The sequence below is a fragment of the Melanostigma gelatinosum genome (assembly GCF_949748355.1).
Source record: "Melanostigma gelatinosum genome assembly, chromosome: 2".
Taxonomy (NCBI): domain Eukaryota; kingdom Metazoa; phylum Chordata; class Actinopteri; order Perciformes; family Zoarcidae; genus Melanostigma; species Melanostigma gelatinosum.
The window spans coordinates 21,233,699-21,261,382 of NC_136635.1; the positions used below are offsets into that span (position 1 = coordinate 21,233,699).

At 41.8% G+C, this 27,684-nt stretch overlaps 1 protein-coding gene across 1 annotated transcript; it reads left to right on the forward strand.

Annotated features, from left to right (window-relative positions):
• Positions 1-365: 365 nt before the first annotated feature.
• On the forward strand, positions 366-27,684 carry LOC306793811 (ATP-binding cassette sub-family C member 12-like; the record flags this gene model as incomplete). The annotated part of the gene is made up of 30 exons (XM_079291583.1): positions 366-416; positions 799-950; positions 1,078-1,224; positions 1,476-1,623; positions 2,027-2,263; positions 3,771-3,944; positions 4,630-4,777; positions 5,685-5,833; positions 5,965-6,072; positions 6,579-6,812; positions 6,901-6,972; positions 7,205-7,329; positions 7,624-7,696; positions 8,417-8,620; positions 8,992-9,126; positions 10,070-10,160; positions 11,473-11,523; positions 11,888-11,980; positions 12,083-12,186; positions 12,759-12,941; positions 20,804-21,030; positions 21,200-21,337; positions 22,397-22,586; positions 22,691-22,780; positions 22,992-23,181; positions 23,645-23,804; positions 23,927-24,005; positions 26,654-26,767; positions 27,346-27,510; positions 27,592-27,684. The coding sequence occupies 30 exons, from the start codon at positions 366-368 to the stop codon at positions 27,682-27,684; spliced, it is 4,125 nt and encodes a 1,374-aa protein (XP_079147709.1).

Consider the following 27,684-nt stretch of genomic DNA (forward strand, 5'->3'; position numbering starts at 1 on the left):
CTTGCAAGAGAATAAATGGAAAAACACAACATTGAATCTTCTGAAGACTCAATTATTGATTTGTGAACAAAAACTCTCTTCCGATTAACATAGAAATCTTCCACAACATAATACATAAAGCATCCTGAATGACAGCATTTCTTATGACTGCTGATGATTATGTTGAAATGAGTAAGCTTCAAACACACAACAGCCGTAATATCGTCACACTGTTACACAGCAGAATGAGAAATGGTTACACCCTCCCTGTTGATGCTGTTAAAAGTATTTGGTTAGTAGGCTTAAAGCAATATTCACACTTAAAATCTCTTGTTGGCGAGTGAAATAGTGACGCTGCATGTTTTTTTCCCTCGGTACAGGACAAAATGAAGAAAGACCTTTCTCTGGAGAAGAACGACAGTCGAGGAGTCTCTTTTGTAAGTTTAGAACAAACAACAGCTTCCACCAGTACACTTCCGGCCTCTTCACATGTGGCTTTCACTGCCTGAGATCTTTTCCTCTTCTATTGTTTCTCCTGCATCCTGTGTTTTCAATGCAAACTTGTTTGATCCACTTTTTGAGGCTCTCTTTAGTCTTTTATTTTGAATATTGACAAAAGTCTCTCGCTCTCTCTCTGTGTCTCTCTCTATGCGTCTCTTTCTGTCTGTCTCTCTCTCTGTCTCTTTCTCTGTGTCTCTGTTTCTCTCTCTGTGTCTCTATCTCTCCTTCTCCTCACCATCTCTTACTCTGTCCCACTCTGTCTTTCTGTCTTTCTGTCTGATTCTTTCACTCTGTCTCTTTGTGTTTATCACTCTTCAGCAGGAAGATGTTTTCCGACAGAGAACTGGATTTCTGGCCTCCAGTTCAGAACATACTGATTTGGACAAGAGAGAAAAATCCTACCCTACCCTGTTTGGAAGATACAGCCAGAGCCTTCAGACCCTCAAACCCTTCCGCTGGTCCTCATCTCAGTCAGTTGTCATTTGTCTTGTTTTGATGCTGTTATATTCCATTTGATAAATAAATGTACGGTGACATGTCAGCAGACAGATACTGTACTGGCCCCCATTGCATATTGGGTGATGTTTCCATGTCTAGGTCTCACCCTCTGGACAATGCAGGTTTCCTGTCCTTTGCAACCTTTGTATGGATGATCCCCATGATGTGGGCCTTGTTCAAGAATAAGCTGGACATGAGCTCTCTCAAACTGTCTCCTTTGGATGTAGCCGACACCAGCGGAGAAAGGTTTGACACTCTTGTTGATTCGTGGGCGCACTCACATTTCTCTATTATCATTTCATGCAATGAAATACAGGACAGTATATTTATAGATTTATAGATATATATAGACATGACAAGTCTAGCTGCTGAAATTCTTATCTGGAAAATGACTCATGAAAATGCTGGGAAATTTATTAATTATGAGGTCATGTGTGTGTGTCAATGTTTTACTTGAGTAATAATTGAATAAGGCTAATATGGTGTGTTGTGCACAGACTCCACAGACTTTGGGAGGAAGAGGTGGCAAAGGTGGGCCTGGAGAAGGCCTCTCTGGTCCGTGTAATCCTTCGCTTTCAAAGAACCAGGCTGATTCTCTCAGTCGCTGTTGGTGTCCTTGCCACGGTGGCAGCGTTTCTGGGCCCGGTAATTACATTTGAAGCTGAATATCTATACCAGTACCAGTGCTTCCTCTATTGGATACCAGATCCAGGAGTCTTTTCTGATGTTTTTCCTAATATCACATTCACTGTAAATGTGCTTGAAGAATTCAGATCTTTTTTTAAGTAAAAGTGCAAGTACAACACTGTAAAATACTCCACTACAAGTAAAAGAACTGCATTCAAAACTTTACTTAGTTAAAATATACAGATATCAGCTACATTTACTTAAAGTCTGAAAAGTAAAAGTTCTCATTTTGCAGTAAAATGGTCAAGAAATGCAACTTAAGGCTTTATGGGTGACATCACAAAGGTTTTATGACACAAATGTAAAGGTTGTTTAATATTTACTGCTCTTTTGTGTGTTACAAACTTCTCTGTCCTCTCAGGCTGTTCTGGTCTATGAGATCCTGAAATATAATGAGGACCCAGAGAAGTCCACAGTATCCTACGGTGTTGGTCTGTCCTTCGCTTTGTTCGCCACTGAGTTCTCCAAAGCCTTCCTGATATCCTTGTTGTGGGCGTTGAACGTGCGCACTGCAGTCAGACTGAAGGGAGCCTTCTCTTCAGTGGCCTTTCAGAAAGTCATCTCTCTGAGGGTTCACAGCGGCATTTCAATGGGAGAGGTAGGGTTCCTGCATTTCTCTAGGAAAGAGATCTCATACACCAAAATCTCTTTGCCCATCGTTTGAGAGATCTTCTTACTCTTGGTGAACTGTAGAAAGTAGTGGAAAGAAAATATATTTTCAATATAACATAATATAATGTTTTAGATTTGTGGAGTTTAACATGTAAACTGGGGTCAGTCCAGGTCAAAGAACGGTAGCAGTCTTCCTCAGCAGCTGAAGTGAAGGCAGGAATAAAATGTTTATGGTGTGGTTATTTTTAATGTGGACATACATCAAGTGCACATCTAGTTAGAGTTACAGGTGACAACTGCATAATGCCCTTCTTGAATATATATATTTATACATACATTTCTTTTTGTCAGTTATTATTGCATTTTTAGGGTTCTAGCTCCAAAGGGATTCCGTGTGAGCTCGAAATAGCAAGAAATAGAAACTTGGCCCAATAACTGGACATGATGTGCATGTGCTTGCAAGAAATCTGACTTCAATCGGCCAAAGGATGGCACTAGAATGTACCCACACACAAAAAAAAACATTTTGGGAAGGCCACAACCTTTCACCACCCAGTCAGATTGACTTGAAATTTGACACATTTGAAAGTTCGCCCACTACATTTTTCTTCATTTGGAATTTTTGAAACATACATTTTTATCATCTCCTCCTTAAATGTAGATCTGATTGCTACCAAATTGTCTGTGGATACTTATTGGACCAAGTTAAACTAAATTATCAAAACCTTGTTGATATATTATAAAGTTTTCAAGATATTGACCAATGAACTTCCAGGGGTCCTGCCTCAGCACATTAATATACCTAACGCAACAATTGTTTGACCAATCATCTTGCAGGGTGTATCTACAAGAGTAGCTGAAACATACCCTGAAAGTTGCAGTCGAATTGACCACTAGTTAACGCTTCCAATATAATAGATGAGCGCGACACAGACCAAATTGGACTATAAATCAGAAACTTTTCATCCAATCAATACAAAACTCCTAGGATGTGTTTCATGACAATGTTAAGCCACGTGTGTGAAATGGCAAAATGGCAAATGTGGCCATAAATCAATGACAGCTTGTCCAAACATCACCAAACTTGCTGGATATTTGTGATTAAGCTGTTGAAACATGGCTGTCTGTAAAAACCAAATATGGCTGGAGGGGCTTTTAGTGTGAAATTCTGAAAGGCTGCATACATTGTCATGATGAAACAAGTGTGTGATTGGTTTCACTTTGTCTTTCTTAAACAAGATTAACCCAGTTGAATTGACTTAGCTCAACTTTGTGAAGCCAAATACCCAGTCCCCTGGAATGGCCTCTTGTGGCTATATTTGTTCTTGTTTCCTGCACAACTTTGTTTTTGATCCTGTTTTACAAGGCCACACTTCTTTGTCATAAACATCCTGTGGAATTCACTTGTTCTCACCATTAGTTCATGCAACTTGCCTTGGCAAAGCAATCTTGGCAAATGTAGATTCCAGTCTCTCTCCTCCTCTCCCATCCAGATGATTGGTGTTTTGACCAACGATGGCCACAAATTATTTGAAGCAGTATTGTGTGGGAGCATCGTGCTGTCCATGCCAGTGCTCTTTATTGTGTGTATTGTCTATTCCTGCTACATTCTGGGCTACACCGCACTGACTGGAGTCTGCACCTACCTCATCTTCATCCCAGTACAGGTCTGTATGTTGGAAATCGCACAAACAGATATGAGACATATTTTCATGAGCAGTGTAAAATAAATGGATTCAGATTTAATTGAGCCACATCACAATCAGAGCTAAAAAGAGGTACTGCAATAATCAAAGGTTATAAACAGAAATGCATTTTAATTATCTAGTTGTTGGCAAATAATTAAAGCTTTCCAATTAATTCATTCCAACTAATTCAGCCATCAACGTGCACCACACTAACATATCTTTATTTTCCTCTTTGCGGCTTGTTTTCAATTGACACTGTTGTGGGTTTTATTTCGTCGTCGATGATGATGCTCAGCTTCTTTGACTTATGTTAAAACTCAACACCTAACTCAGTAACTGTTATCTATCTGACTTGTGGTGAGACACCACAGGATCTCACTATTAGGAACTCAGCAACGAACACCCACAGAACACAAGAGAGATTGAATTTTCTTCAGTTCACGCAGATGTATTTGCATCACAAAGTATACAAGTAAATCGAGCAGTCCGGAGCCAACTAACTTCACAATAGCATTGTACATTACTTTATACCCTAAGTCTCTGTGAATATACATGGATACATTTTAAATTATGGATATGATTGAATTTACACAAATATATTTCAAGACACAAATACATTTTTCTCCCACAACATAAAGATTAATATTGTTTTTTCTGCTTTCAGCTTGGCCTGGCTAATCTCATCAACAAATTCAAATGGAAAACCATATTGATAACAGACAGCCGTGTTCGCACAATGAATGAGATTCTCAACAGCATCAAGCTCATCAAGATGTACGCCTGGGAAGATTCCTTTGAAAAGACGATCACAGGTATGAAGTTAGACAGACTTTGTTGTCCAGTCAAACATGTTTTTAACCTTTCTTGTCAGGGTTTAAGGCAAAAATGGTAGCAGGGGATTGACCCAAAGACAGAGAGACACGGTGAACAAAGGGATGAATAACGGTGACTTTAATTGTTAAGAAAATGTTCAAAACTAAACTTGCAGAGCTGGGGAGTCAAACAATGTGTCACAAAAAGTCTAAGAAAACAAAACTACTTTACAGGGAACACAGCAGAGAAGAGCAGGGATCATCCCAGGAATCATTGTAGATCAAAACAAGGAGCAGAGCAGGTAGCACAACAGACGAACTGACACTGAGACACTGTGGAGGTGCAGATGATGAGACACAGGAGGATTCAATCAGGGGCGGGGCAGACAATCACACAGGCGGGAACACATACAAATGCAGGTAGTGAAGTGAACTCAAGACACAGGAGGCAGGGACATTCTAAATAAAACAGGAAACTAGCTAAACAGACATTCCTTGAAGAACAAATTTAATGGTTATCATTTATACAGTCCCTTTGTATGAACACAAACCCAATCTTGAAAGTCGCATGTGCTACTTTCCATGGAGCAAAACGTCAAAGTTCAAGGGAAATTATGTGCACCTTTTACAGCAATCTGGATCTTGTTTTGTTTTAGTTTTTGATAACAATTCACATAGCCATGCTGCCAGAGGCACTACAGGCTGAAATAAGGCTGCCACATACCGGTACTCTCCACCTTCAACTCATATAGAACGAGCTGCTTATATATGCAAAACTAAAATCTAGGGTTGAGCTCCTATGTTCTCTTGCCTCCACCAGTCCATGCTCTTTTGGTGTCAGAAACAGAAGTAGAAGTAAAGTTAAAACTGAAACTGTTCCCTAAACATGTGACGCTGTCTCTCTTAGGCTTCCGGAAAAATGAGAAGAAAGAACTGCAGAAGGTCTGTTACGTCCAGAACGCCAATACCAGCATCACCAGCATCATCCCCACCCTGGCCACCATTCTCACCTTCATTGTACACACTTCGTTGAGCTTGAAGCTCAACACAACTGATGTGAGTACTGCAGCACATGCAGTACAACAACCCTTGCCATCATGCCCACTGTGTGATTTACATGGTTGAGGTGTACTGATAAAAAAGAGTCAGTGTTGTATAGTGTGAGCGTACTTCTTCTTTATGAACAGGCCTTCACCACCATCGCCATCTTCAACTGCTTGAGGTTCTGCTTGTCTATTATGCCCCAGTCTGCAAAGGTCCTGGCTGAGGCTGCTGTTTCACTGAAACGACTGAGGGTAAACTCCTCTCTTTTTGTGCTGCTCAGCTGGCAACGGCATTCATTATTACTCTGATCTTACATAAAGTCATCTTGTTGTGATATCATCCAGCCATACTAACTGGAAGGTTGTGCCTTCTAGTGATAATAAATAATGAGCTCATAATCTGCAGACTAACGATATGGTTCTTATTTTATCTTTATTAATTTCAAACATAAATAATAGCTTGTATGGAGTTTTAACATGTGCGCCAACCTGCAGTGCAAATTTGGCTTTATTGCTTCTGTTGTCATTCTCTTAGCCTCACACTTGCCTTTAATGCCTTTAATCTCTAAAATATGAAAATTTGTATTGTTACCACATTGTTTTTCCATTGTCATTGTTATTGGAGCTATCTTCTTTGCTACAATTTCATTGCCAGCTTTCATTGTGTTTTTGCTGTTGTGGAACAAGTTCACACTTAAAATCTCATCTTTACGGTTAAAAAATAAGAAGCTTATCAAAGCAATTTTCGGCTATTTCAGAAAATATTGGTGATCCAGAATCCAGAGCCCTACCTGATCCAGAGAAAAGACAGTGATTCAGCCGTCGTGATGAAAAATGCGACACTTTCCTGGAACAAACCAGCCAACCAGCCAGACTCTCCACCCATCATCTCAGTTAATGTGGAGAAGGGACACAAAGTGGAGGACACGTGCCAGAATGGGAAGTCTGAAACATTGCCAACCCTGAGAAACATCTCCTTCACACTGCCTAAGGTGTGTTTTACGACTGGTCAGAATAAATAAGGCGATCTAGAGAGGGTTAAAGGTTAAACCCAAACTCTCTCTGTGTTATCTTCTGAAGGGCAACCTGCTTGGAATCTGTGGAAACGTGGGGAGTGGAAAGACGTCACTGATTTCCAGCATTTTGGAACAGGTTGGCTCCTCCTTTTGTATTTTTTGTTCTTTATTCTCTTTTACAATCCCTGCAAGTTCCTGACATAATGTTTGATATTTCAATGCTGTTGATTTTCACTATTTTATGACCACTCTGTCACACAGTTATGTAAAAATGATGCTCCTTATTTACATTTTGATAAACCAGATCTAACTGATGCCATGTAACGAACAGGTTTCCTCATGGTGGTCTGCTCACTTTTATATTTTAGATGCACCTTCAGCAGGGCTCCCTCACCGCTGATGGGACGTTTGCCTACGTTTCCCAGCAGGCCTGGATATTTCATGGGACTGTTCAAGAAAACATCCTGATGGGGGAACCTCTTGACCAGTCCAAGTATATAATCAGTTAACCCACAAACATTATAAGTAACCACAGAGCTTTTGAATATGAATATGTCACATCATTCAGCTGGCATTCATGACGGTGGTTAGGCCCATAGTTCTGCTGTAATCATTATCTTGTATGAAGTACATACTGGAGTGAAAGTCAACATGCAGCAGACCCGACTGACGTATTTAAAACATGTTTTTCCAAAATATTCAAATCTTATCTTTAAAATGGCTCAGTTGAATACACTATACGTCGCTGTCTCTTGACATTAAGGTAACTCATTGTCTTCCTCCACAGATACAACAGAGTTGTGGATGTCTGCAGTCTCAGAGCTGACCTGGATATCCTCCCATATGGTGATCAAACTGAGGTGAGGGCCTTCTGCTGTACTCAAAACTCCCCGAGCTGAATGTTTGTTTTGCTTTTGAATGATTTCTTACAAGCTGAGTGGAACTTTTAACACTCTCTGATGAGGGGTAGGAAACCCCTTGCGGACATTAGCATTAACAAAAGATGGAATAAGGTAAACATTAGTTGGTACAATCAATAATCCAGTTCGCTTTTCTTTCTTTGAACTGTTTTAAAGCCCATTTTAATCTTGTATTTTTGTTAGTAACATCATTTTATTTCGAATTGCTTTGTACAGCATTTAAATATCAAAAAAATATACCTCAAACTCTGCCAATTATGTGTTTTTTGACTGTCTCCGATAGCAATTCATTCATGAAACTGACACTAAAACTAGATGTTCACCGAAAATTCATCTAGTGTGCAAAGTACAGTCATTTTACAAAAATGTATTACATGACGCAAATTAATGGTATGTTCAAGTCTGAGTCGGAACTAAATAATTACAAGTTGAATACTAGACCTATTTATTTAGGTTTGAGTTTAGCATATCCAAATTTGCGACACAATTTGGGATCAGTTCCAAGTCTGACGGATGTTTCTTACTTATTCTTAAGCTGTTATTCGTTTTATTTCTTCTATATTGTTGTAAGTTAGTAAAAGGGAAAAGCAGATTTTGTAATGTACCATATCGTGACGTGTTGTCAGTGATCTTATCAGCTTCCTGCTGTTTTGTTGGCAGATCGGAGAGCGAGGGCTGAATCTGTCAGGGGGGCAGAAGCAGAGGATCAGTCTGGCCAGAGCGGTCTACTCCAATAAGGACATCTTCCTCCTTGACGATCCACTATCTGCTGTCGATGCCCATGTGGGGAAACACATCTTTGAGGAATGCATTAAGAAAGAGCTCCATGGAAAATCCATCATACTGATTACACACCAGCTCCAGGTAGACACAGCATTGTTCTTTAGCAGATAGTGAATCCTAAATAGCTTAAAATTAAGAATTACATTTCTCAATTAAATTTACATACTTGTTTAAAACACATAAAAAATGATTTGAAGATCCATCCTATTGTGTAAACCCCAAAGTAACAAGTAACAATTTAAGTAAGTAAATCAAACACCAGTAGGTGGCTTCTGATTGCAGCCATTAGGTTTTTTTATCGTGAATTGTGAGCATCACTATAACCACAAGATAAGAGCGTCTGCCAAGTGTCATATATGTAAAGACGTGCTGTTTAGACTACGTTAGGTAGAACTCCGGCCACAGAGCTGAGATAGTTTGTTGACATGGTTGTCCTCACTTGTGTCTGTCAGTATCTGGAGTTCTGTGATGACATTATGCTTTTGGATGACGGCGAGGTGCAGGAGGCTGGAAACCACCAGGACCTAATGAAAGCCAATGCACGCTTTGCTCAGCTCATCAGCAACTACCACTTGGAAGAGCCCGAGGTAAAAAAGAAATCTACAGTACAATACTCTAATGTTAGATAACCTTTGTGTCTTATCTCCATGTTTTAATAGCTGCAAAACCTTTGTGGAAGTTTGAGTCTGTTCCACAGCGAGGAGGCCAGAGCACGTGTCCGGCTGCTTTGAGCAGTCGACACGCTGCAACAATAAATCTACCAAAACTGGTTTACAATTAAAAGGAATTTAATCCACTGATGCAAGTACAGTATTTACAGTGAAGTACACTATTTCATGAAATATTAAATCAATAAAACCCCGTTTGCAAAAAACTCAACTCAGCTCCTCAGGTATAAAACCCGTCCGTCCTCTGAGAGCCATCACGTGAGAGAGAAAAAGACTTGAAATTAAACCACCCACATCCGTTCGAAACGCCTCCTCTTCCGTTTATCCCAATTCCTATTGGCTAACTTCCAGGAGTGTATTCACCTGTCTGCCTCTCTGTCCCTGAGTTTACTAACACATTCAATGACCGCCGGTTACGGTTTAATCCCTTCTATGATAATCCTTCAGTATAAACGTTAAACTTCTGCAACTTTGGCAAAAGCTTCATGTCTCAAATTCTACTTCTAGCTACTAATCCTAAAACACTTTATGCTTATCTTAATTATGCATTTCCAACACCCTTATGATTAATTATGAATTCTTAAATATGAATCATTGAACACTTTTATTATAGCTACTAAACACAGTTCTATGCTCAAATTTCTTACACCTTTCACCGGTTCTTCATTGGTTTTTAGCTTAAAAACAATAAACCGACGCACGTAAGCTGTAAACCAAATGTGTCAGAGGTTTATAGGAGGCAGAAACATGTCTTGTACTAGGCCACAAGTTAACGATTCATCATTTACTTCACGGTGAAAGTGAGTTGTCGTCTACTTGTCCACACTCCGCAGTATCACTGCGTTTTTGCTTTGTCATTCAGACTCCGAATGAGGAAGTGTCTCCCCAAGACGCTGCCCAGCTGAGGGACATTGCGCTAAGAGAAAGCACCGACAGTGGGTTAGTGAACCCAGGTATGGAATCAAGAAAACATGACTGTTTGTGTAATCATCTAAAACAGTTATGGGATGATTTTAGATGCCGCAATACATCATTTAATAATTAACGAAAACAAGGCTGGAGATTATTGTAGAGTTTAGTACAAAGACACACTGGGAGTGTGGCACATTATTGCCTGAAAGCAATTTAGAGACAGGAGCAGTCAAAGGGGGATATTCTATACAATTCTGCTTTACTTTTGGCACAATTATCTTTGGACTAAAGTGCCATTCGTGTCAATACATAACAAGGAGGAGGTAAAAGGTAGTCAGCTGTCCATCGAGGTAACAAGGGGACCTTGGTCGACAAAATAAAGGACAATGTGAGGAACCGCCCACAGGCTCCCAGGTCTCCGGCGTAACGTTCTGGTGTCGGGATGTACGGCTCACGGGCACGCAGAGCTAGAGTGGCGGATGCCGGGGGGGCTGTGGATGGCGCAGGTGGATCCCCGTGGGAGCAGCCCGGGGCAGAGGAGGCAGAGAGGTGACTTGATCCATCTTGCCGCTGAGTTGAGACACACTGGGGGAAAGGGTGCGTAGAGTCTCTACTACTTCCCGGAGAAGTGTCTCGTGCAGGTCGATCAGATTGCCCTGTGAGGCTAGCGTCTGTCGGAGGAAGTTTGGGTCCGCTGGGTCCATGGCGGCCAGATTGTTCTGTTACGGTCAGTTGTTCTGGACCCATGCGCAGACACCGGGACAACAGGGTAGGTGAAATACAAGGTTTTATTTAGTTTGTTCGTGGAGCATGCAGGTAGGAAGGTGAGGCGGTGTGAGTGGCGGCAACTGGGCGGCGACGTGGCACAGGAATCTTGGAGCACAAGAAAAACACAAGTTAGTTGCAAATCGCAACGCAAACTAACTGGTGAGACGAGGTAAACCTCAGCGAGGCTGTAGCTACCACTGAGCTGAAGAAACAATCTGGCGATGAGACTGAAGGAAGCTGGGGTATTTGAGTTGTCTGTGATGATGGTCTGATTGTTGGCAGGTGTGGAGATGAGCCCAGGTGCCAGATGATTGAAGCCGCGCCCATGCCATACACACACACACGCACACACACACACACCGACACGAGCTGAGGTCACACCGGAGCCGTGACACAATGTACTTTGTAAAAGCTTTGTAAAACAATAGAAGACAGGGCAACACATCTACAATCCTGACTGTTAATATACTATCATTGATTTATTTGGGCATGTGTGTCCTTATTATGGTCTACAGCATAAAGATGACAGATATTTCTTCTGTCATTTTATTGATGTCTCCCTTCCACATCTGTGTTCTCTTTCAGCATTTGACATGTCGGATGAAAAGGACGATGGAATGACAACTAACCAAAGATGTGAGTCTGGAAAACTTATTCAATTTTAACTCTGATGTCGGTGAAGTTCAGATCTAACACATCCAGTCTCTGCAGGGATGTCAGACTCATTTGGTTCCATTTTAATGTGGGAACATTAAAGACACATTAAAGACAAAGGGTCCGTGCGTCAAGTGGCCAGAAGTGCTGGCTGGATGGTTGAACAGCATCTCTCTCAAGATCTCTTTCTTAGTTTTTCACTTTTTCCTCTCACTTTTTCTGTTCACAACAAACGAGCGCAACATTACGAATGCCTTCCAGGAAAGAATATGTGCACCGTTATTCCCGCATTTCAACAATTATTGCTCCCCTTTCTACAATGGTTTTCACTTTTCTTCTTCTTAAGCACCCGTCGATGATCAGCTTGTCAGTCAAGAGTCCGCCACAAAAGGTGCCATCTCTTGGAGAGTCTACCAGCAATACTGCAAGGCAGCTGGAGGTTTGAACACCGACAACACACACACACAAATGCATTGTCGTGATTATATGCAATGATACACAATTCACACATGGGATGATGTTTGATGTAACTGTGCTGCAGGCTACACAGTAAGCTTCCTTACCATCCTGAACTTGGTCCTGATGATTGGATCCACAGCCTTCAGCAACTGGTGGCTCAGCTTCTGGCTGGGGCAGGGTGATGGGGTGAGAACCATCTCTCTCTCCCTCACATACATACATACATACATACATACACCCCTGGTTTCATTTCAATGTGTTTTCAGTAAGTGTGTGACTTCCCACAGCTGGAAAGACTTTTTCATGCTCCAATGGGCATGTTTTATGGAAAGTCTGAGGGTTGTGAATAGCTCTCTTCAAAGAGTGTCTGTTTTACCCAACCTTCCAACAGCCACACACTTTTTTCTCATCGTTGGTCAGATGTGCACAGATGTTGGTATTGCTGCATGTGCTCTGCAAATTCTTTTACCTCACATAACTTCACTGTCTGTGTTTACGGCTGAACCAAACTGGTTTTGTCTATATTGGCAGTGATAGAGGTGGTGTGCTTATATTGAACAGATAGAACTTAACTGTATAACTGTAGTAAACTGTGCTAAATATGTGATACAATATGTGTTATTTCCACAAGTCTGCACCAATTGTTGACGATTGTATTCACAATAGTATGAAAAATATTCAAAAAAACATGTTGCGTTGATAAATTGTCTCTCTGGACCTGGTTTCCACTAAAATCATATATTTTCTGTTTTTTTAAGTCATCCAATAACACAACCTCAAACCAAGGAGACATCTCACAAAACCCTCACCTGAGCTTCTACCAAATGATTTATGGCGTGATGGTGGTCGTCATGGTGACACTTGCCATCATCAAATGCTTCTCCTACACTTGGGTGACCTTGAATGCGGCCACCAACCTCCACAACACCATGTTCAAGAAGGTACTGTTGGATGGCTGACCCCCAGCCATCTATATACCATCAAACATAACCATGTTTACTGAATTTAATATACGATCGTTTAAAAAAAAAAAAAGAATTTTACTGAAAATATAATGTAAGGACAAGGTATTACAGACAGAAGGGAGGGACCAAGAGAAAAAGTCACAATTATAAATGCGTCTACATCTTCACGATGGATACATATTTCATAGCCATGGTCGGAGCCACGGATTCATTCCCTGACTTTCCCAAAACCTCAGACATATCAATTAGTGAGACAGACTAGACTAACATATTCAACTAGAAAATGCATTTCCTGCTGAAAATGCATTGGAATGCTGAAATTTGAAATGAATTGCAAAAACATTGCTGAAAATAGATATCCAATTTTTTAAAAATTGCAAAAAGCTTAATAATTCTAAAAGTTTAAAGATTACAACTATGAAAAGTCATATCACACCTCTCCTGAAAGAGCTGAACATTTTGATATTCTAATGGTTTCTGTGGCTTAAAAAATGTCATCAGTGGTGATATTTGTAGTAGTAGAAGTATTATTAGTATAAGTATTAGTAGCATTAGAATAAGTACTAATAGTAGCAGTAGTGATATTTGTAGTTGTAGTAGAAGTATTATTAGTAGTAGAAGTATTAGTAATTAGAAGAAGTAGTAGAAGACGTAGTATCAGTAGTCATAGTAATAGCTGTAGTATTGGTCGTAGTATTTAATATAACAGTAGTAGTAGTAGTAGTAGTAGGAATAGTAATGGCAGTAGAATAAGTAGCAGTAGTAGTACTAGTAGCAGTCGTACTAATAGCTGTAGTAGTATGACTACTTTTAGTAGCATGAATAGCAGTAGTAGTGGCAGTTGTCGTATAAGTAATAGTAGTCGTGGTATTAATAGCAGTAGTGGTACTAATAACATTGATGGTAGCTGTAGTGGCCATTTGTCGGCTAAATCAAACTTAAACAAATAATAATCAAACGCCACTGATGCACCGTGGTCGGTATCCTTACGCAGCCAGAAGAGAGTAAAATGTCCAAGCAGGATTCCATTTTTGTGTATTTATTAAATAAAGCAAATAAAACAAGCAAACAAACTAATTCACAAAACTCCTGTCGTGCTGTCTCTCCTGTCCTGTGCAGTGCAATGCTGCTGTGCAGCTGGTAAAAACTATACGCCCACCCCGGTGCATGCTGGTCCTACCTTTCTACTCATTTAAATAGCAACAGGTGCCCACAGTAATTACCCAAAAAATAATAGAACTAAACAAATTACTATTAAAGAGAAAAATAATCTTAACATATGAAACATCTACAATAATTAAACAATACTACTTATAAATGAAATAACAAAATACAATATCAAATAAATAGCTCCAACATTCCGGCCCCTAATTGTGCATAATATCACAATTATTATTCTCAAACGAGCTATTCCTACAATAAACATGACCTAAAATTACTCTTCTTCTTGACAGCTACAACAAAAAAGAAAGATTAGAGAGAGAGAAAATAGAGGTAGAGAAAACATCAGTCCATGATGTTTAGTCTGCCACTTCCAAAAGCAGAAAGAGCTTCGTCACCGGCCTCTCCAGAATGCTGGTCCTGGTTTGAAGTCGCACAGACCGCACCAGCCCCTTTGTATCTGGTCTTGCCTCCAAAACTTTTCCCATCATCCAAGATCCTTTTGGAGCTGTGGAGTCCGCAACAAGGACAATGTCTCCAGTAGTGAGGCTTCTTCTTGGCCTTGTCCACTTTTGTCTCTCTTGCATCATAGGCAGGTACTCAGAGATCCATCTCTTCCAGAAGAGTTCAGCCATGTACTGTACTTGCTTCCACCTTTTCTTGATGTATAGATCACTTTGAATGAATAGTCCTGGTGGCATGATTGGTTTGCCCTTTAACATTAGAATGTGGTTTGGTGTGAGAGCTTCAAGGTCATCTGGGTCATCTGAGACTTTTGTGATGGGTCTGTCATTTAGAATTGCTTCAACCTCACAGAAAATAGTCTGGAGCCCTTCATCGTCCAGAATTTGCTGTTGCACAACTGAGGTGAGAACACCTTTCACTGAACGAATCAGGCGCTCCCAGATGCCGCCTTGATGGGAAGCTGCTGGGGTGTTAAAGTTCCATTTTATGCCATCCTGGACCAAAGCCCTTTGCATTTTGTCATGATTCAGAACAGCCAGACTTTCCTTCAGCTCCCGGTTGGCTCCAACAAAGTTTGTGCTATTATCCGACCTGATAGTGGAGACTGCACCTCGTCTACAGATGAACCTTCGTACTGCATTTATACAGGAGTCTGTGTCTAGTGTATATGCCACTTCCAAATGCACAGCACGACTGGTTAGACAGGTGAAAAGCACTCCATATCTCTTCAGAAGACTTCTTCCTCTTTTAACATTGATGGGCCCAAAATAGTCAACTCCAACATTTGTAAAAGGAGCTTTATCAGGCAACACTCTCTCCTCCGGCAAGTCTGCCATCTTCTGTTCACCAAGCTTTCCTCTGTTGCGTCTACAAACAACACAGTCAGATATCACTTTCCTGGCAGCGGAGTTTGCATTGATGATCCAGTACTTTTGCCGTGACCTTGACAGCATGTGATTTCTTCCAGCATGTTCCAGCTGATGATGGATATGGCGCAAAATCAGCGTGGATACATGCAGGTCTTTGGACAAAATCACTGGATGCTTGGATTCTGCTGGCAGTGCTGCTTTACTCAGCCGACCACCAACTCTGAGGATTTCATCATCCATTACTGGGTCTAGTTTGTACAGCGGGCTTTCTTTGTGGATGTTTTTAAAGCATCCTTTCAGTGAGGCAATTTCAGCTTTGAACTTGTGTCGTTGTACATATTGAATGATTGACTGCTCTGCCTTAGCAAGATCTTCAGGTGTTATTCTTTGTCCTTTGAGTGAGGCTTTAAAGCTTTGAACTTTTCTTTCCACTTCATGCTCCTGATTCTTCAGATCGTCCTTTCTGAGGCCTGCAGAAGCACAAAACTCCTTTCTCTTCTGTCCCAATAACAAGAGACGTTCCTTGACCTTCAGAAACCAAGCCACAAATGTTTTTAGTCTAGTCAAAGATGAAAAATAGTAGATCAGGTGGTTGGTGGCATTTTTTCAAATCCTTGATGATAGCATTTACCATTAAGTCCCTTTTGACCTCTGGGTCATCTGCAGAAATCACATCAAGATTCCCATCAAGTTTAAGCCACTCCTTCTTTGACTGATAGAGAAACTCAGGTCCACTTATCCATCTCCTGCCTTTCAGGAAATCCTCAGCTCTCATTCCTCTTGATGCTTCATCTGCTGGATTATCCTTGGAACCCACATATCTCCACTGATCTACATCTGCTGCTTCTCTGATGAAAGAGGGTCTGTTTGCCACAAAAGTGTAGAATCGTCTGGTTTCACTGGAGATATACTTAAGGACTGTTGTGCTGCTCATAACATTCATGAACTTGATGTCTTCTCTGGACATTTCAATCTGCTCCTCTGATGATCTCTCATTAAAGTCATGGTTATACTGTTTAACCAGCATTCCTTGCAGATGTTCCACAGAGATTCAGTTGGCTGTTACAGCAGGGCAGCCACTCTTACTCCTACTGCTCCCGCCGCGAAGTGGACCATTAATGACCCAACCAACTCTGGTTCTGACCGCATAAGGCCCTTCATCCTGGCTGTTTATCAGCTCCCAAGGCTCCATCACTTTTGGAGCATCAGTTCCAATTAGTAGCTCAACACCTGCGTCAATGTCGTGGAGCTTAACATCCTTGAGGTAAGACCATTGATCAAGATCCTCCTCTCGTGGGATGTTGAGTGCAGAAACAGGCATGCTCCTTTGAGTTAAAACATCAGGTAACTCAATGAAATAGTTTGTGCTCATACCAGACACTTCAAGGCCTGACAGAATATGTGCATTTACGATCTTCTTTTGATTCATTGTTCTCAGCAGAATACTAGTCCTTTTACCCTTCAAGTTCAGTTTTCTTGCCAAGTCCTCTGTACAGAATGTGCCGGAACTCCCTGGATCCAAGAAGGCATATGTCTGCACCGTTTTGTTACCTCTCTGGCTCTTGACTTTGACTGAGACAATAGAAAAGATGGAATTATCTTCATAACCAGCACCAATATGGCCGCAGGTTTGAGAGATGGTGGTTGAGACATTTGGAGGGCTCACAGACTGTTGGGCTTGTTGAAAGGTTGTTCTTTTGTCTTGCCACTCTATGTGAAGGACTCCGGGGTGCTTTTGGTGACACACATTGCAATCCAAGAGACTCCTGCAGTCTTTGCTTGTGTGGCCTACTTTCAGGCAACCAAAACAAATACCCTGTTCTTTGATAAAGTTAATTTTATCACGATGTCCTTTCACTTTAAACTGTGAGCATTTATCCAATGAGTGACAACTTTGTTTACAAAACAGACAGTTGTGAAGAGAGGAAGATTTGTTCTTGTTTCCTGTGTACTGAGTGATGACTCCTTCTTTCACTGCAGTAACGTTGGTGGCAAAGCTGCTTCCTTTTTTCCTTTGCTTCAAGTAACTAACGTTGGGGACCTTCAAGTTGGTAGGTTGTGAGTCCTGAATGTTGCCAAAAAGTGGATCTGAGGCAATTCTGACTTGTTTTTCAATGAAAGCAACAAGATCCTCAAACAGTGCTCTCCGGCCACTTCGCTCTTGCAGATCACAAGCAACATTTCTCCACCGTTCCCTTAACTTATAAGGAAGTTTCAAGATGATGCTCCTCATATTAGATGGTAGGTCCAGTTCCTTCATATGCATAATTTGCTCTGTTAGATTTGAGCATCCTCGAAGAAACAGGGAAAATGATTGCAATGCTTTAAGATCTTCACTTTTAACAGGCGTCCAGCTGAGAAGCTTTTCCATATACGTAGATGCAATTTTGTATTAGTTTCCAAAGTGCTCTGCGAGAAGACTTTTGGCTCTGTGGTATCCCTGATCTGAAGGTAGATGTTGACAACTGCACACCAAGTCTCTTGGCTGCCCCCTGGTGTATTGTTCGAGAAAGTGCAAACAGTCACTCCAATTAGTTGTCTTCTCCTCCACTCCATTTTCAAAGCTCTCATAAAAGACCTGTACTGAAGAGGGTCTCCATCAAACACAGGAATGTTTCTTACAGGCAGGACAGAGCACAGATTTTGCTGGACCAGCAGAGCAGCGATGTCATTTTGTCTTTGTATCACATTTACAATGTCATTCTGATGGGGTTGAGGTTGCACAAGCCCTGCTTGATTTTCATTCACAGTTTGCGTCGTTTGACTTGGGGCATCAGTCTTTACGAGCATCTCATCAATTTGTGTTTTTGACCTTTGTTTAGGCCTAACAACCTGTAGTTGCATTATGGGATCAGACACAGAAATAACATCCATTTCAACAGGAACAAAAGTGTAGGCATTGGGATTTAATAGTCTTGCTTCTTTGAACTTGTTCCTTTCAACATAAGAGTTCATTCCGTCTGAACATTTTGAGCCACGCTGGGATGAATTTATTTCCAAGACATGAAGCTTTGCATTTGTAGCTGCCAATTTACAGAGTTCTTTACAGAGTTCATCTTTACACTTAACACATTAGAAGCACTATCTTCAGGGTTTATTTCATCTGCAACACTTTGGTGGTCGAGAGAATTTTTATTTGGCTGCACATATGGGTAACCCATTTCAGACAGCCAGCCTTTTACCTTTTCAGTGAAGTCATTGTCATTTTTTCTTTGAAGTACAGATTTTGCCTTGTAACTTCATCTTGAGGTAAAGGTAAGCTCACAAAAGATGTATGCATGTCATTTGCATCTTGGTAACACTTGATGAATGTAAAAAGCTCAGCATTCACTGAATTTACATTTGTATTGGAAGTCATTAAATCACTTATGATTCTCAAACACTTTTTGGCTTGTTTGCATTTTGCGGTCCTCTTTTGCTGGTACATTTCCGTGTAGAACTCCAAGCCTTTAGAAGACATTTTAATGCCTCTTCTTGCTGACGGCATTTCAACATCCTTCGCCTGAACCTCAGACATTTTGAACACTTCTTCCAAACTGCTTGTCACACATCAATCAAATCCGTCGGACGTGAATGCAGGGAAAGTGCAGCAAAAAACAGCAAAGGTGCTTACAGACCGCTCCTCCAATTCGCCACACACACACACACACTGAAGTCTGGCTTTTTAATGAATGAAAGCCGCCGATAGTGGTGCGCGGGTGTTGCGCAATGTTCATTTGTAGCGATTCAACGCAGTCAGGCTTAAACATCCAGAAGCACGTACATCACTGTGAATACAGACTTTTAAACTCCACTCGTTTCACCGTCTTCCTATACGGCAGTCGTATCACGTACCCGTTTCTTCTGAGATGTTTCAGCGCTGTGTTGATCTGGTCCAAAGCAGTTGTCCCGCTGATATTGAATCCAAGAGTGATGAATAAAACAATCCTCTTTGACCATCCATACGAAATCCAAAAACGATCCAACCAGTTGTGGCTGTGGTGGGATCGGTCCTTTGAGTCCAAAAGCTAAGTTTTTACTTTTAGTCCAAGGGCGTAGTTTTTAGTTTTTGTAGTGGCCATTTGTCGGCTAAATCAAACTTAAACAAATAATAATCAAACGCCACTGATGCACCGTGGTCGGTATCCTTACGCAGCCAGAAGAGAGTAAAATGTCCAAGCAGGATTCCATTTTTGTGTATTTATTAAACAAAGCAAATAAAACAAGCAAACAAACTAATTCACAAAACTCCTGTCATGCTGTCTCGCCTGTCCTGTGCAGTGCAATGCTGCTGTGCAGCTGGTAAAAACTATACGCCCACCCCGGTGCATGCTGGTCCTACCTTTCTACTCGTTTAAATAGCAACAGGTGCCCACAGTAATTACCCAAAAATAATAGAACTAAACAAATTACTATTAAAGAGAAAAATAATCTTAACATATGAAACATCTACAATAATTAAACAATACTACTTATAAATGAAATAACAAAATACAATATCAAATAAATAGCTCCAACAGTAGCAGTAATAGCAGTAGTAGTAATAGTAGCAACAGCAAAAGTTATAGTGGTAGTAGTAATACTATATTAGCAGCAGCAGTAGTAGTTGTCGCAGTATTAGTAAGAGCATTAATCTTTTTAACAAAAAAGCCTAATTTTGAGCTTGTTTAAATACAGTTAATCCATGGGGCTTTTATTTTGAAAGGGTGGGGCTGGGTGGGGGGGAGGGGGGAGAGGAGACATAATCATAATGTTTGACACACATAAACAGAGGTTATTAAATGCCTGGCTTCATCACAAGCATTTCAGTTAGAATTCACTCTTTTGGGCTTTTATTTTGAAATGGGGTGTGTGTGTGTGTGTGTGTGGGGGGGTCCTCTAAAAGTCTCTAAGACCTGAATGACTGTATGAGAGAGAGAGACAGAGAGAGAGAGAGAGAGCTTTTTCATGGAGATAACACAGGGAAACACCTCTCAAACAAATCCTCAAAACTCCCATAACCGTAGCTCCTATTGCTCCGATATTAATAATTGAGAGGAAGGATGAGTTGAAGAACAGATCCTGTAAAAATAGAGAAGAAGAGTTTAAAAAAAAGGGGGACGGAAGAAATAGTGGAATAAAGAAACAGGATAATTGTTTAATTGTTGGAATGCTTAACAGCATTCCAACAATTAAACAAACCCTCTGGCCCTGCCCTCACTCTGCTACTAGGGGATGGAGAGGAGGGATGGGAGCTTAACAAGGGGGATGCATTTTGGTCATTCTATGAACAAAGGGAATGCCATCCCCCCTCATCACCCTCAAATTAACTACTCCCTATAAATATACGTTTATGATGACTTTTGTTTTGTTTTCCTTTCTCAGATTTTCTCCAGTCCCATGAGTTTCTTTGACACGACGCCAACAGGACGCATTCTCAACCGCTTCTCCAAAGATCAAGAGGAGGTGGACACGGTGCTTCCCCTCCACATGGACACTTTCTTTGATTTTATTCTGCTGATCACCTTCACCATCATCACCATCTCGGCAGTCTTCCCCCCGATGCTGGCAGCTGTGGTTTTCATGGGAGCTTTGTTCGGCCTCATTCTCTTGTGAGTTGATACCAGTTTAAACATGAAAAAAATGATTTGTATGGGTACTTTTGTAAAATAGGATCGTAGCAATTCACAATCATTTAAATTGTTGCACGTCTTAAAAGCAGGTTCAGTTCAAGAGTTCTTCAAAGGCAAACTAAATATATCAGTTGTGATTCATCTGCAGTATCTTCCAGAGGAGTATCCGACAGATGAAGAGGATGGAGAACGTCAGTCGTTCTCCCTGCATCTCTCTCACCACCTCTACCCTGCACGGCCTCAGCACCATCCATGCCTACAACATAAGAGACAGACACATACAACTGTAAGATAGCAACGTTCCTCGACATGACTCAACTGTGTGGCTCCTTATATTGCTGTTTGCAGCGTTGTCGGGGTGACAATATGGACACAGTTTAAAATGGCAGAAAATTGATCATGACGCACATTTTTTAAATCAGTGTATTATAATTCCCATAGTTCTAATACATTAGAGTTAGAGTAATGTATTGTAATAACTAATATAATGCATTATAACCTGATTTAAAGTTACCCTAAGAGGTCATTGTTGACACGGGGTGTGGTGGAGGACTCAAATGCAGACAAGACCAGAAGTAGAGTGAAGCAGGTATTTAATGAATAATGAAATCAGAACAGGAAACTTCCAGGAACACAACAGGGAATCCACGGACGAGACGAGGGGGGAATTCCAGCAGGATGAGACAGGGCAGGCAGACAGGGAAACCGGGAAAAGGACGAGCCAAACGGGAGGGTAGACATGGCAATGATCTGGCAAGGAGTGACTGAGAGGCAGGGGAGGGTAGTTGTACTGATGAGGAGGGAGTGCTTGATTAGTGAACAGAGGCAGGTGAATGAGGGAGGCTGACAGGTGCACTGAATGAGCTGATAGTAGAGTGAGGTGGGTGAGAAATAAAGAGACAGGCGAGAAGGGGCAGAGCTGTGACAATTGTTGGCTTTCAGTGAAGTGAAAAAAATATCATTAAATCTTTGACAGAACAACAAACAAAATGTTGGGAATTTCGTCACTTACAGCTCTGACGTTTCGGGCCAAAATGCAAAGTTTGTTGTAGTGCCACCAACTGATCAAATCGCACCACATTTCACACTGCATTCCCTTGGGTCCCCAGCAATACAACTGCCAAGTTTGAAGTAGATCAAATCAACAGTTCTAGAGATAAGCAAAGGACACTCACTCATAGAGTTTCCTTGCTTTATCGTTAGATGCAGTGCAAAAGTAGCAGGTGATGTTTCAGTCAGTGTCTCTAAACCTGGTCTGCGTTTTAAATGCTGCATTACGGATCATTTGGGTGAGGCGGTACAGTATGTATGTTCACAAACCTGCATGTTCTTTATCACATTGCAGGTTCAAGTCACTGAATGACATCAACTCCAACCACTATTTATTGTTTCACTCTGGAACACGTTGGCTCTCCTTCTGCCTGGACTCCATGTCTTCAACCATGACCTTGTTGGTGTCTCTGTTCGTTGTGCTCAGCAGTAATGACTTCATCAGTCCGTCTTTGAAAGGCTTGGCCTTGTCCTACACCATACAGGTGAGTTTGGAACAGAAAATGAATGAACCTTTCGTTTATTTTTGTAAAGATACAGTGAAAGCAACTGCAAGGTGTGTATTTAAAGATGTTGATGTGTTGTCCAGCTGACAGGCATCCTTCAGTATACAGTGAGGGAGGCGACGGAGGTCGAGGCTAGATTCAACTCAGTGGAGCGGCTGCAGGAATACATCACGGTCAGACTCTAAACATCTCTGCCTCTGAAAAATAATGATACACATGTACACAGGCTGCGTGACAACTACCAACAATCCAACCATTTTTTACTGGTCTTTTACTGTCCATTAAACGACTCAAGGACAACAGTTTCTAAAGCTAATAGTTACATTTTTCTCTGACACACTACCTTTCCCCTCCCTCAAAGTAGTTGTTGTTTATTGTGTACAGGGTTGTACGTCTGAGGCCCCCAGGCAAATAAAGGAGGCCCAAGTCCCAGAGGATTGGCCGAAGAGCGGAACCATCACCTTCCAGGACTATAAGATGAGGTACCGAGAAAATACACCTATTGTCCTGAACGGACTCGATTTCTTCATCCGAGCTGGAGAGAAGCTGGGCATTGTGGGAAGGACAGGCTCTGGTAAGACCTTGACTCCAGCAGTTTTTACTCATAACTTTGTTTTTCATGCAGGTTGAGTTTGGTGTAAATGGGCAATTCAGAAACTGTCACGATGACTCAGACATATTAAAATGATTTGATTGATTGAAGGTAACTATCACGAATTATCAGAGTTGAATCTTGAACAGTCCTAAATACGCACACAATTTTACTTATTTCAATACGTCATATCATATACCGTAATAAGCAACATACCGGTATATGCATTACAATAAATCACAAAGCCTATAGTCTATATTGATCATAATATATCTTCTGCAATACAAATGTTGATCGCCCAGTTTAACAGCATCTTTTTGGATTTAAATGTGTAAATGAAAGAACTTACTTGGATGAGAGTGTTGACTTGTAGAGACATGGCTGTAGGGTGCTAAGGGGACCTGCCTCTGTGAACCATTAGGGTTACTGTCCTTTGTTTCTGTAGGGAAGTCCTCTCTAGGCGTGGCTCTGTTCAGGCTGGTGGAGCCAGCATCAGGGACCATCCTGATAGATGGCGTGGACATTACAGCCATTGGTCTGCAGGATCTGCGCAGCAAATTGTCCATCATTCCCCAGGATCCTGTGCTATTCATTGGAACGGTCAGGTAACCTAAGCTAACCCCTAACTCCATAGAGCTTTATGTTTACACTCAGGTACACACTGCTCCCACTGTGGTGGGTTAGTCTCTGGCTCGCCAACTGTGATAGTGCATGTCCTTTCCTCCAGGTACAACTTAGACCCCTTCAATAACTTCAATGATGAGGAGATCTGGGCGGCGCTGGAGAAGACCTACATTAAGGACTCGGTATGTTCGCTGGACAATATGAAGCACAGTACATTAACAGTTTCATTAGAGAGTCTAATCAATTATCCAGACTCAATCTTTTTAGCTAGCGTGCAGCGATTTCTTTTCACATATCTTGAAGTGAAATGTTATCTGACCAGATAGTAGCTGTCTTAGTGGTGTATTGATGTTATTGAACCCTTATTTTCCAATGTATTATGAACCATAGCATTGGTGGAAGAAGTATTCAATTCTTTACTTTAGTAAAAGTAGCAATACCACACTGAAAATACTCACAAGTAAAGTCACTGTATGTAAGGCAAGGCAAGGCAAGTTTATTTGTATAGCACATTTCAACAACAAGGTAATTCAAAGTGCTTCACATAAAACACATTAAAACACATTAAAAGCATCAAAACATAAGGCAAAAGAAAAGGAGTTCTATTTCATCCTTACTGACCGCCAGAGGCAGTGCTTCACACTGGATATCTTCCGTCTCGCGCATGCGCAGGTCGAATATTTATATCAACAAAGTCACGTGTGACCTCGGATGACCCCCGTCGTCTATAAGTTCCGGTGTCATCCTGAGCTCAGTCCTTTTTCATCTTCTCGCGACGCAGGTTAGCTACCATGGTAGCATACACAAGGATGTGTCTACGATCAAGACATATTAGAGCTCGTCGCTGTAGCCTTGTGACCACCGGTCGGAGTTGCGGTTCTCTCACCCTCCAAAGGCTGCGACGAGCTGTCCCTCTTCGGAGGGAACGGTGTGTTCGCCGTTCGGACATCGAGCCCCGGACTGGTGGACGCCCCTATCATCGGTCGTCACCAGTCTGATAAGGGCCAGCTAAGTCGTGATGACAGCAATCGGTAAGATCGATTAACATTGTTTTCTATAACAGTTGTTTGTTCCACGGTTGGCAGAGTTCTTCCCCGACAGGAGGGATCTCCTGTCTCAACTAGAGGGTCGGATTTGGCATTCCAATCCCTGCCGCCTTCAACTATGGGTCACGGGAGGGCCCGACCGGATGCTGAGTGGCTGCATAGAACCAGTCTGACTGACTATTCTGAATGCCAGTGCGCGGTCTACCTGCCTGCAGTACAAGAAACGGGTGGAAGCTGTTCTCCGACTGGTGGGCAGCTCAGAACAAGGTCCCAGTACAGCGCCCCGTGCCTGATGTACTGAGTTTCTACAGTCCCTCCTGGATAAGGGCCGGTCTCCCCGGCATGGGACCTACCCTTGGTACTGGACACCTTATGCTTGTCTCCTTTTGAACCCCTGGCACAGGCGGAGCCGAGATGGCTATCGGCAAGACTGTTTTCTCCTTGCCGTCAATTCACCTCAATGTGGGGGCGAGCTGCATGCCCTATCAGTGGAAGAATCATGTCTGAGGTGGAACTCAGATGGCTTGGGTGTCACTTTCTGGCCTAATGCAGTGTTTCTCCCAAGGGTGTGGATACGTTCACATATAAACCGGCCTATCCAGCTGGCAAAGTTGACCCCCCCCCCTCCCCATTGGGAGAGGAGAGGTCAAGGCTGCTGTGCCCAGTGTGGGCCATCAGAGCTTATGTGGAAGCCACCGCCTGCATAGTCAGTTATGGTGAGCCTAAGAAGGGCTGTGCTCCTTTTAAAAAAAAACTAAAAAAACAGCACCTGTCCCACTGGATAGTGGAGGCCATTGCCTATACATACAAGGCGAGCGGCTGCGCTCGGCCGTCCGGGGTGAAGGGTCACTAACAAGAGTGTCTCCACACCGAGGGCAAGCCTGAGTGGTGTGCCTGTGGGGGATATATGTGCGGCGGCCTCATGGGCATCACCGAGCACATTCACCAAACACTACAGAGTTAACGTTGCCAACCCTCACCCACTGGGGAGGGTTCTTTGGCCAATTTTCTCTGCCGGAGCTATAAGAGGTAGTTACTGTGCTTCCTCGTGACTCTTTTGGTATAAGTCATCCAGTGTGAAGCACTGCCTCTGGCGGTCAGTAAGGATGAAATAGAACGAAAGTTACGAATGTAACCACGGTTCTATGAATCCTGGATGACCACCAGAGTTCTTGGTCACTCGGAATCCCGTGAACTCGCGAGAAGATTCCATAGGACTGAGCTAAGGATGACACCGGAACTTATAGACGACGGGGGTCATCCGAGGTCACACGTGACTTTGTTAATATAAATATTCGACCTGCGCATGCGCGAGACGGAAGATATCCAGTGTGAAGCACTGCCTCTGGCGGTCATCCAGGATTCATAGAACCGTAGTTACATTCGTAACTTTCGATTTAAAAACAATTCAAGAAACAGTGTAAGAAATAAAATTCAGCAGTAAAATGCAGAAATGCAGGAAATGGATTAATATATTAATTGAATGTGGTTCAATTAAAGGCAGCAGCAAACAGAAAGACCTTACTTGAGTTTAAGTATGTGTCAAAGTAAAAGTACACAGAGTAGAAAAATATACCCTGTGAGTTTTACACAATACCATTAGATTATTATTGCCAATGCAGTAAAGTGTAAGTAGCAATTTTATGTTTCAGTTGGTAGCTTTGACAATTTTACAAACTTGGGGTTTTTATATCATTATTTGATCATCGTCAGTATAGGTTACTCTTAGAGGTGGTAGTAGCAGACGTATAAGTGGTTCTATGAGTATTGTTTTGTTTCCTTAGATCTCCAGACTGGAGGGGAAACTACAGGCAACAGTGCTGGAGAATGGAGAGAACTTCTCTGTAGGAGAGAGACAACTCATATGTATGGCTAGAGCACTACTACGCAACTCCAAGGTTTGTCCATGAATTTCTGTCTTCTGTTTTCTTGCTATTTACACACTTCCCAACTTTTCAGCCGCTGAACAGCCACTGGATTACTACTGCCACATATATGTCATGGTTTCGTCCTGATTAGCTGATCAGCTGTCAGTGGGCTTTAACAGCTGTAGAGACTTCTGATGGAGTTTGTGTCTGCACAGGATCACTGTGCGAAGGCAAACCTATGTTGTTTTTTTATGTATGTTGACCTATTCAGACCACACTATATTCACACTAGTTCTCAATATGCAGATGTCACATAATGAGTTTCAAACATTTAGATATATTGAAACAAATGGATATAGTTGATGGTGCTATTATGATAAATCAAACTCCAACAACCCTCTTGGACTAGAGGCATAATTAAGACACGCAGCTATCATAACTGCCAGAGCAGCAGTGTTTCCTCTCTGTAGCCTGTTTAATGAACCGCGTTCTGTATTTTTCTACAGGCAGAATGTATTTATATATTTACTAATTATTTGAGTCTGTATTGATATTCTGATCTTGAAGCGATCTGTGACTGCGTTTGGGTCCTTCCCCTGCTCCAACAGATCATTCTTTTGGATGAGGCAACAGCATCCATCGATGCAGAGACAGACGCCTTGATCCAGACCACCATCAAAGAAGCCTTTCAGGACTGCACCATGCTCACCATCGCCCATCGTATCAACACTGTGATGCATGCAGATCGTATTCTGGTCATGGACAACGGAAAGGTTTGAGAGATTAAAAAAAAGATAAAGCTAAAGTTCATGTGCTTCTAATCCTAGACTAACAGTCAGCGATTTGTCCGACAGGTGGCTGAGTTTGACCATCCAGATGTGCTGAAGCAAAGACCAGACTCTCTGTTCTCCTCACTCCTAGCAGCTGCTAACACTGTGAACACCTGA